Source organism: Coenobita brevimanus, chromosome 103 (assembly GCF_032717465.1).
Source record: "Coenobita brevimanus isolate Jiangsu-jjx chromosome 103, ASM3271746v2, whole genome shotgun sequence".
Lineage (NCBI taxonomy): Eukaryota > Metazoa > Arthropoda > Malacostraca > Decapoda > Coenobitidae > Coenobita > Coenobita brevimanus.
The window spans coordinates 22789388-22800871 of NC_137056.1; the positions used below are offsets into that span (position 1 = coordinate 22789388).

At 42.7% G+C, this 11484-nt stretch overlaps 1 protein-coding gene across 1 annotated transcript; it reads left to right on the forward strand.

Annotated features, from left to right (window-relative positions):
* Positions 1 to 1401: 1401 nt before the first annotated feature.
* Positions 1402 to 11458, forward strand: LOC145415648 (general transcription factor II-I repeat domain-containing protein 2-like). Its single transcript, XM_080284867.1, has 3 exons — positions 1402 to 1499; positions 1856 to 1998; positions 10443 to 11458. The coding sequence occupies exons 1-3, from the start codon at positions 1402 to 1404 to the stop codon at positions 11456 to 11458; spliced, it is 1257 nt and encodes a 418-aa protein (XP_080140993.1).
* Positions 11459 to 11484: the final 26 nt, after the last annotated feature.

The following is an 11484-nucleotide window of genomic DNA, read 5'->3' on the forward strand; positions in this document are numbered from 1 at the left end:
CCACTATCCTTGATTTGTTCAACCATTCATGGGTGGAAGGTCGCCTCTCGAGATCGTGGAAAACAGCCATTATTCACCCCATACCCAAACCTCGTGACCCAACCAACATGAGGCCGATTTTCCTTCTCAGCTGCATAGCTAAGACTGTGGAAAGGCTAGTGCTTTTGCGGCTTGCTTGGAGATTAGGCCCTCTCCATCCACATCTGTTTGCCTTTCTCCCGGGCAGAAGCACGATACACTGTCTTGCTTCCCTTTTGGGTACGCTGAGACGCGGTCATGGTGTGGCTGTTTTCCTCGATCTCAAGAAGGCTTTTGAGATAGCCAACCCTCTTGCTGTCCTGGCAGCTCTTGCAGCTAAAGGGGTGGGGGGAAGACTTCTCTCGTGGGTGAAGGATTTCTTTCATGACCAATCAGCTCGAGTCCGCTTCCAGGGTCACATTTCTGCCTCTTACCCGCATGAGAACGGCACTCCACAGGGCAGTGTGCTGAGCCCTCTTCTTTTTAATGTACTCATTGAGGGCCTCCTTAATACCAACTATGGCCGTGGTGTTACACTACTCTGTTATGCGGATGATCTTGCTCTTGTTTTTTCACAAAGGAACTGTTTTGTACAGGCACCAGTCGCCCTTGCCCGCTTATATGACAAGTGCTGTGACCTTGGCCTCAAGGTCAACTTTGAAAAATCAAAATGCCTGCCTTTTGGTCTACGTCCACCTGATCGTCCTCTTATTTTTGGGGGTCATCATCTGGAAGTGGTTCACAATCACCAATACCTAGGTGTTAGGCTTGACAGCCAGTTAACGTTCAGTTGCCATGTCCGCTATTTACGAGAACGTGCTGCTACCCATACCTCTGCCCTCAGAACCCTCTGTAGTCACTCTCTAGGGGCCTCATTTTGGGTCCTCAGAACATTTTATGTGCATGCCATTCGCTCGATAGTGGACTACAGTGCACCGTGCTTAATAAACATCTCTGAAAAGCTCAGCAGGTCTCTGGAAGTTATCCAGAACACTGCTCTGCTTGTCATGCTTGGTGCACCCCCATGGACTCGTCTTGTCAACCTCAGGGCTGAGAGTGCCTTCCCGTCTCTTAAGTATCGGATATGGGCACGAACAACGGCTGTCACTGCTCAACTCTGCCGACATCAATCACATCTTCCTGTGTCTGCATTACTTCAGCGTACTCTAAGTCGACCCCCACATCCACACCCGGAAGGGGACTGGATTCTTGCAACTGCTGACATCATCTGACGCCTGGATGTAACTGACGCCATTATAGGAGACCCTGATTTGCCCTGTCCTGGATACTCACCTGCACCACCTTGGCGAACTTCAACTTTTACGTATGTTCTTCCTTTGTCAGGGACTCCAAGGTCTTCATTTCCTGCTGTACTACGCCAGGATGGACTCCGACATGTGGCAGACCTTCACACACCAAACTCTGCTATTTATTACACCGACGGGTCGGTTGATGCTCAGGGGAATGCAGGAGCTGCAATGGTCTGTGGTACTCATGTCGAGACTTGGCGAGTATCCTCTGGGGTCTCTGCATACCAAACTGAGTTGGTTACCATACTGGGTGCACTTAGACATGCTGATCGACACCTCTCTCGACATGTCGTTATCCATACAGACTCCCTCTCTTTCCTCCACGGCCTCATGGTGCATCGATTCCCTGATAATATCCATCTCATGACAAGTATCATGACGGTTGCTGAGTCAATCACTAGGAGAGGTGGTGAAATTTTTCTTCATTGGCTACCTGGACATGTTGGCATTGCAGGGAATGAAAATGCTGACGTTGCTGCTCGGCAGGCCTGCTCTCTTCCTCAGGTAACATTTCCTTTACGATCCAGTATCTCTGCTGTCATGCGCAGGGTGACCACCACCATAGGCCACATGTCACGTGAAGAACACGAGACACAAGTTTGGGAGGGATCACGCTCGGCAAAATGGTACGCCACAGCAACGTCCTATACACCCCTATTAGTTGCACCTGGTACTCCCAATCACACTATAGTACGTATTCGTAGATTACGATTAGGATTTCCCTGTTACAGTCAGATAACAGGTAGTAACCCTGAACCATGCCCTCACTGTCTTGAACAAAGTGATCAGCCTTTGATTCATTATGTCCTGGACTGTCCTGCAACAAACCATCTTCGTTCCAGCCTCAATGACCACCCTCTCGGTGGCTTAGACAGATCCCAGATGGCAGCAGGTATCATTGGAAGAACTCCAACTGCCGTGCTTTTGAGGGTGGTTACTGCCTACCCTCCTCCTCGATAGAGATTAGCCTGCTAGAAGTAAGAATAACTACTCTGACGGGCTTTCCATGCCCGTGTTCTCCTTTTTAGGAGAACGAATCTAATCTAACTAACTAACTAGCATTCCCTCCAGTTCTTACTCAGATTTCTGCCAAACTTTTCATCCACTCTCCTCTTGCTCTCTCTTACTAACCTTTTCACTTCTCTCTTCGTTTCTGCATATAACTCTCCCTTCTGCCTCTCAACGTCTCCCATTTCCCTACTTCCCATCCAGTCTCTATAAGCTACCTTCTTTTGTTCCACAGCTTGCTTCACTTCATCATTCCACCATGCTGTCCCTTGCACTCCTTTGCGTCTTCTCCTCACCCCACACATTGCTTCACATGCCGCACATAGCTTTTCCTTAAATATTTTGCACACTCCTTCCAGCTCTTCCATCCGTTCTAACTCATACCTGCCCAATCGTTCTTACACTATTCTCTTGTACTCTACTTATTTCTCTTCCTCTCGCAACCTCTCTACTCTTCTCACAGGAACTGTTTCCTCCTGTCTTCTCCTATACCTATTCATCCGTCTCCTTTGCAACCTTATTTTGGCCACTACCATGTAGTGGTTAGACAGTCCAAACATGATAAAGTTGCCGTACCAGATGAAAGAGACTGATAAAGTCGTCAAAATTTTACATCCGGAGCCTGAAAATCTGTTGATTTCCTGTATTGTACAGTTCCTACAGCTACCAACTTGAATAACACACCTCTCCAACTTAACATGTTTCATAGCTGGATGACGGAGTCCTTGATAACACTGAATTATCATCAGTATGTCTACTTTTGGTAAACTGCCATCACATAACCAGGAAGGGGGCTTACCTTCCGACATGGCTGACTCTGAAAAAATGAGAGAACATTATCTGCTACTGTTACTATTAGTAGTGATTTAATCAACTATGAAATGTATGACACAAATAATATATCCAAACAAGGCCTCAGCCTACTGTTATATATGTTTTGTTAAGTTTTGGGAAGTAACTACCCATTTTTGTGTAGAAATTATTTTTCTCATATATTGTAGGTTGTGCTTAATCTTACTTATAAAACTACCCTACTCAGCCTAACCTCACCTAACCTATTCTTACCCAATCTGGTGGCTTCTACCCAAAAATACCTATGTTTTCCTTTCATTATAATACACAACGTAAAACAAATGAAGAACTGCATTGATGTGGCAGTGTGGTGGGTAGGGACGTACTGGTGGGAGGCAGGTGTGAGGGCGGGCAGTGAGTGACTTATGTTCCTCTGGTGAAAGGAAACCGTATCAATTCAGCTATTTCCACGTTATAGTCTCAGTTTGTCCTTATCTGTTTATCTATCAGCACTAATGCAGGTTGCTATTGGGCTGCCAAATAACACTTACCAAATCATTTGAGGAAGGATCGGTGGCCATCATAATTATGGTACAGTAGTGTTGACACGGCTCGGCTGTGTCGTCTGCAGTACCAGCCACCTCGGTAGTGACGTCATAACATGGCGGCAGTTTTTTTTGAGCGCAGGATTTTCTCCGATTTTAAATTGTCTGTATCATAAAAAACACCATTCACATTGAAAAATTACCTTCACTGCTTTGTTATATGAGGCTTTAAGATTTTATTTTATTCATTGCCTCAAGTAGAGGATACTGGTCTATTATAGAGTTGTCAAGCATTAGCCACACTGGCTGGAATAGTCTTCCCCAAGGCTTAATCCTTTCTCTATAATGACGTATTTTTATTTCAGCCACACTGCTACACGATGCTAGTTCGAGTAATGAAAGGGTTAATTAACGCTATACCTAAACACTCCAGTTCTAAAGTTTCCTGTAAGTCAAATAAATATCGTCTACAGCGATGACCAATAAAACAAGAAGGAACAATCTCGGTGAGCACAACAGCAACGCCCACCAGTGGATCTAAGGACCGGATATTTGACTTTGACTTGTGACCTTGACCTCCGACTGATTTCTATAATAAATAAACTGCATCATTCTACGTTGACCGTTAACCCTTCCACCAAGTTTTATCCAGATCGGATCTGAACTGTTTTAGTTGACCTTGCCCTGTGTGACCGTTTGCTTTTCCCAGCAACTTTGACCTCTGACTGATTGCATTCAAAGCCGAATCAATGTATCTTGGTTATATCCTAATCCTTCCACAATATTTGACGTAAATCGGAATAAACTGGTTATATGGAACTGGCCATATGATAATAACTGAAGATCTATTGTTACCAAGAGCATTTGGTCAGCCCCATGGTATATCCTCACCAATTTCACCAGTTTAATTCAGATCATATCAAAATTGTTTTAGTTACCTTGTTCACACGGAAACACAGATAGAACCTTTTTCTTGCCCTGTCGCCTTTACCTTAGACTGATTGTTCTCAGTATCAAATCCATTCCTTCTTGCCTGACTCTCAACAAGTTTATCTAAGTTAGATAAACACTGTTTGTGCTGACCTAGTTAGTTCAAAGTATGACCTAGCTCAGTGAACATGACCTACTAATTGTTTTCAAAAACAAAAGATCTACCTATTGGCTGGCCATCAACTCTTCTGAAATATTAAGTAAAAATCTTATTTAAAAAACTGCTTGAGTTATTTTGGCCACACAGACAGACGGGCAGACAAAAAAACGGATAAACACACACACACACACACACACACACACACACACACACACACACACACACACACACACACACACACACACACACACACACACACACGAGAGAGAGAGAGAGAGAGAGAGAGAGAGAGAGAGAGAGAGAGAGAGACTTCTAGTAAAACAATACCTGCTTTCAGGTTGTGAGCACGAACGTAATATGAATGTAACCTGGGATTAAAGGGGTTAAGACGTTAATAATATTGGCAAAGAAGATCCAGAAACAGTGAACAACACACCACAGTATGTGAACTATCAACACAGGAGGCGTATAGGCCAAGTAATATGAGTCATATTTCCATTCGGTCAAGCTTTTAAGACTGCTAGTGTCATTGCCTTTTTATTTTCATGTTCTTCTTGCTGTCACCTGACTTTCCATTCAACTTTCTTAAAGTTTTCCTCCTTTCCCTTAGATTCTCCTGTCACTCCTTTTTTTTCATTTCTCCTCCATACTTTGTTAGCGAAAGGCAGTTGATAACTGGCCCTTGTAGATCAAACGCTTAGTCCAGAGATGAATAAAATCGTCTATTTGTAGAAAAAACAAAAAATCATCAATGTGCATGTGTGAAACTTTCGAAGGAGGGAATGTATCTGAAGCATTGTTAACTCCGTACCACTCTTGTTATTCATCCACTTACAAAAATACAGACGCCATTAGGTTTTCCTTAAATGCTGTTACGCATGCCGGAATAAGATCAACCACTAAAAATTAGGCGGTGAATATTAAAGCCTATAGCGCGACCACGTTAAAATGACGGAGCTTTAGGTCTTTTTAATACCGCAGCTCAACGGGAAAGAACAAATAGAATTACGGCTGTACACTGTTTTTTTTTTTTTTTTTTCATATTTGTAGCACTTATTCGTGACTACTGCCATAGTCTATTGTTAATCCCTTGTTGCATTTCACTGGCGTTATAAAACAATAATACGGTTCTACCTCGTTTCCTGGCACTTCTCCATGAGTAACATCATTTCTAGTGTTACTGATGTTTTACAGATCTGTGTCAGAATAGAACAGGGCTTTATATCCCTTCCGTACTACTTCTTCGTAAATAATAGCATATTCTAAGGCTAATCCTTTTACAGCTCAGCAATGAAGATAGCAATTTTGGACAAGGTTAAGGGACAAAGTTATAGTTCCTGCTGTCAGCCCGACGAATAACTTATAAGTCATCCTTTTCTTTCACTTTGTTATATCTAGCCTATCCGTTTTAATTTCCTATCGTCCTACATCATTTTTTCCTCCTCCTATAGTTTTTCTTATTTCTATTCCTCCTCCCATTCTGTTCCCCTCCACTTTCTTCTCCTGATCTTCCTTTTTCCCTGCACATCTTCCTCCTCCTCTTAATTCCTCTTATACCTCCCTCATTTATATCTGTTCCTCTCTAGCCTTGATTTACTTTCAGAGTCTTCCTTCTCTTCCTTCCCCCTTTACCCCATTTCCTACCGTCTTTATTTCTCCCTGGGTATCACTTTCCTCTTTTGTTCTCTGCTGTTATTTCTAGAGTTTTCTTCCTCCAGTTTTTCCTATTATTACGTAGTTTTTATATCTTTTTCATTCCTGTCTTCTCTTAGTTTCATCTTTTTTCTATTATCTTTTCCTCTCTCCCATCGCCTCTTCGTCCACAAACACCTCTTTTTTCATCTCATTCCACTTTTTTCCCCTTCGCTCTCGTTACTTTAATCACTCTTCTTCCACTCCCCCCCCCCCTCTCTCTCTCTCTCTCTCTCTCTCTCGCCAGTTCGCCTTGCTTTTTTCCATTCCTCTTTCCCTCCATCCAGTTCTCCTTTTTATCTTTCCCTTCTTTCCATCTCCCAATCATATTATGTTGTTTTACTCTTTTTTTTTCTTATTTCTCTCTCTCCCTTCTTTCTTGCTCCTCGTTCAGTCCACCCATTTGTTTTTTCTGTCGCATATATCTTTTCTCAAATCCTTGTTTCCATTACTCCTTCCTCTTTTCCTCATTCTCCTCTTTTCTCACCTCATCATCTCGATTCTTTCCTTTCGGTTATCTTCTACATCTCCCCTTCTCCATTTGCCCCTCTTCCAGTCTTTCTCCTGTCATCCCATCTTCATCGTTTTCTCTTCTCTTCAGCAATTTGGCCGCTCCTTTTCTCTGTCCTCAGGTGTCTTCTTGTTATTACTTTTTCCCATCACATCTTCCTTCCCCCATCCCTTTCTTTTATCCCGTGTCTCTTCCCTCTCTCTCTTTCAATTTTAGTTCGTCCCTCCCGTTGTCCTGTCCTATTCTGCTTTTCTTTCTCTCTTCACCTTTTCTTCCATTCCCCTCACTTGTTTTACAGTAGCTCTTAGTTCTCCCTTTTCTACTTGTACTTCTCTCTTTACTTATTCCTATTCTCTCCTTCATTATCTCTCTTCTCTCCAATCTTCCTTCTCTTCTTGCTTCTTCTATCATCATTTCCATAATCTCTTCCACTCATTTATCTCCATTTAGGCCTTGGTTATCATTTCCACCATTTCTCATTTTATCTGCTCTCTTTTTTTTTCTTTCTTTATCCTCTTTTCCTCCCTCTTTTGTTTCTCTTTCTCTGTTTTACACCACTTAATCATGTGACATTGTGAAAGATTGGTGAATGGTGGATGTAGAACACATGAGGCAGTGTCAAAGTATAATCCTGACTAGTTTCTCGAAACTAGTCAGGAATAAACTTTGGCTCTACCTCGTGCATTCTTCATCCAACATTCTCATTTACACCCAATCTCATGGAGCGTGAACGGATGTTGTGTTCTGAGCAAAGAGAGAGAGAGAGAGAGAGAGAGAGAGAGAGAGATAGTGTAAGGAAAGTAACTCATACTGTTTTGTCCAATCTAAACCAAACAGTGAAACAGCAGCGGTTCAGCCAATGAGAGATTTCATTGTTTTACAGAATGATTAGTCAAAGGTCAAGGTACCAAGGCAATGTCATACGTTGACCAGGCAAAACCACATTAAGTATTTTATTTAGTTTAGAGCAAACTTGGCAAAAGGATTGAGGTTAAGGCAATAATTAAGTTTCACAGGTCTGCAAAATTAAAATCTTTAAAATCATCACATCACATTTTAATACAAAATTTAAAATAATTAAAATGTAGCAAATTATGAATATCAGTCGATCTTTATATGATTGTTCTACCTTAATAGGAAATGATAATTGTGGAGACATTATGACAGATGTACAGTATATGAGTGTTGTAGAGAAACACGAGTCTGAGACAGAGGTTTATTCCTGACTAGTCTCGTACAGAGGTTTCTTCAGAGGAATGAACTTTTTTTAGGGTCGGTCTGACTTATACGGCCGGCTGCTGGATCACACTCTTGGTTAATCCTTAGTCTGCAGGTCGCTGATTGGTCCGTTACCTTTCACTCTCTGACCTGATCATCTGCGCTGCTATGTGAGACCACACCACATCACCTACTCTTATATTGTTATTGTCTGTCATGTAGAATGCCTCCAAATTTTTTCTTTGTGCTTTTGTTAGATTTTTCCCTAATATTTTGTTTCACTCCATTTTGGCAGATGATGTTTTTCATCAGTGTGGTTGACTAGGACACTAGTTATCCGATGATGTCTTACATCAACTTTATGCTCCCTCAGCCTCGTTTCTATGCCCCTACTGGTTTCTCTGGAGTAGGCTGCCCTGCAACTACTACAGGATATGTTGCATACTATGGCGTTTTCATTTTATGAAAGGATGTGATCCAGCAGCAGACCATATAAGTCAGACTGTCCCGGGAAAAGTTCATTCCTCTGAAGAAGCTCCTGTGTGAAACTAGTCAGGTATAAACTTCTGTCTCAGACTCGTGTTTCTCTACATAACTCGTAAAAATAATATTTTGTTGATGTATTTTTCTCTAAACATATGCATAAGGAAACAACGTTAACTATTCCATGACTCACATAAAACTTTATAACTTCTCAGTTTAATTTTATTATTATTATTATTATTATTTTTTTTTTTGCTCCAAAACTTCGTTTGGTGACCAGTCGTTTGCACACTTGTTTTGGTGCGTCCAAATGAATCATCCAGCAGTAGCTCACCATCATACTGACATTCCAACGTCCCTGGTACCTTCTTTCCATGTTCTTGATATTACCCTGTTCTTTACTTACTGCTCCAAGATTTTAAGGGAAAAATTCCAAATGTGAATCCAAAAAGCAGTCTTTGAGATTCATGTTACTCAGCTCCTTTAAACCTGATCAACAAATTTCGAACACTTTTTTTTGTAACAACTTAGAAATTACTTCTTTGGATAATACTCAAGCCTCTCATTCCAGGTCATTCATCGCATAATCAAATTCTGCATGAGAAATCAGTCTTCTATTATCAGGCTTAGTTAATATGTGCACTTTCAATTTAGCTTCAGACAAACCAGGAACCTTTTCGCACAAATACATAAAACAGGCTCCATCTTTTTATAAGGCTTTCACAAACTGACTTATTAACCCAAGCTTAATATGAAGCGGTGGTAGCAGCACTTTACCTGGATTCACCAAGCTAGATCTGATGATGTTTTTAGCACCAAGCTGTAGATTTTTTCTATTTGTCCATTTGTCTTGAACCCAATTTAAATACTTGACTCTGCTCCCCCACTCACAGAGAAAACATGGGAATTTTGTAGACCTTGAGTGCTGGCCCAGTAAGATACATAAAGCTTTCAGCTCCTCACATACGAACCAATTGTTTTTGTTGTAGGTGATTTCCCGAGAAGATTTGCCATATTCTGGTACGTTTCTTTAAATTCACAGGATCAGCAACTGGCATTGATGCATATTTATTACCATTATGAAGAAGTACCCCTCTCAGACTTCATTTAGATCAAGGGTGGGCAACCTACGGCCAACGGCCCAGATCCGACCAGCGAAGGTGTAGCATCTGGCCCGCCAACCTGCTCAGCATGAGCATAGCAATCCGACCCGCGAAACCCTAGCCAAAACAAATTAAATTCTGACAGATAGCATCTGCTGGCCACAGATGCTATTTGGCAACTCCTTGCACCCCTCACCCACTTGATACGATCTTTCCACCATCCTGCTAAACGCCAGTGTCCGTTGGACTTCTGCAATGAGAGGAGATGTGTGTCACCCTTAAGTCAGGTACACACTCGTTTCATATCCATGTATGTACCCTTTTAAGTTCATAGGTATTTTGAGATCTTAACCCACAAGCTCAAACACTTTCCACCCCTTCAAGTGTGGAAGTCTATATCTTGACATAGATTTAATCACGGGGATTTAATCATTGTATGTTTATTTTTGAGAAAATATGTAAAAGTTTTATATTTTGTGTCTAAAATCTGCATAATTACTTTACACTTATTCACTGCTTATTAAAACTCATTTTTAGCTCATCATGTCAGCGACCCCACCTGTTAAGAAGAGGAAAGTGGACCTCAAGTGTCGTGTCTTCAGCCCTGAGTGGAAGGAGAAATACTTCTTCATCGAGCATTATGGACAGGCTCAGTGTCTCATCTGCCTCAAGACTGTGGCTGTCTCAAAGAATTAAATGTGTGCCGCCACTGGGAGAAAGAGCACCAAACATCAAACAATGCATCGATATCTGCCACAGAGAGGAAAGACGCCATCATTAGACTGTCGGGCAACCTGAAGAAAAGCACATTGCTCATCTGCAAGCAGACTGCTGAGGCCGACAAAGTGACAAGTGCCAGTTACAAAGTCTCCTGCCTCCTTGCTCACCAGATGAAGCCATTCTCGGACGGGGACATCATCAAGGAGTGTCTTGTCGCTGTGGTGGACTCCATCTGTCCAAAGCAGCATTCTGCCTTTGGGAGTGTGAGCCTTTTGTCATGCACCACTTGTCGTCACATTGCGGAGATGTCAGAGAGCATGCACGACTCACTAAAGACCAGCTACTTGACCCCATTCACCTTCTCTCTCGCTCTTGATGAGAACACTGACACAAATGACACGGCCCAGATGGCCGTCTTCAACCGTGGGGTCACCACTGACCTCCTTGTGTGTGAGGAGTTCCTCCAGCTTTTCCCACTGCGTGGCACAACCAGTGGACAAAATATCTTCAACACTGTGCTTCAGCGTGTTGAACAGTACTCCCTTGACCTCTCCCGTCTCTTGTGTGTGGCAACCGACGGTGCCCCAGTGATGACTGGGGACAAGAAGGGCACTGCTTTGTTGCTATGGCGCCACTGTGAAGCCGCAGGACACACTCAGTCCATCCACAAGGTGCACTGCATCATCCACCAAGCGGCACTGTGCACCAAGTCTACCAACATTGTTGACATCATGTATGTCTTGGTGAAGGTCGTCAATTCCATCCTGTCCCTCAGCCTTAACCACTGCCAGTTCCAGGTACTGATGGACGAGGTCAATGCACACTACAGTGACCTGCTCTGTTTCTGTGAGGTCCACTGGCTGAGTTGTGGGGCCATGTTGTCCCATGTGTGCAACCTGCAGCAAGAGATCGCCACCTTCCTCCATCAGAAGAACCTCTCCCATGCTGATCACTTCTCCAACCCATGATGGCTCGCTCGCCTGGCCCTACTCAC

What these genes read in the sequence shown, in the direction of transcription:
- LOC145415648 (XM_080284867.1), top strand. Translation starts at nt 1,402, where the DNA reads ATGGACTCCGACATGTGGCAGACCTTCACACACCAAACTCTGCTATTT. An exon ending in GGAATGCAGGAGCTGCAATG is followed by an intron (nt 1,500 to 1,855) that starts GTCTGTGGTACT and finishes TTTACGATCCAG; the next exon opens with TATCTCTGCTGTCATGCGCA. An exon ending in ACCCCTATTAGTTGCACCTG is followed by an intron (nt 1,999 to 10,442) that starts GTACTCCCAATC and finishes ATCTGCCTCAAG; the next exon opens with ACTGTGGCTGTCTCAAAGAA.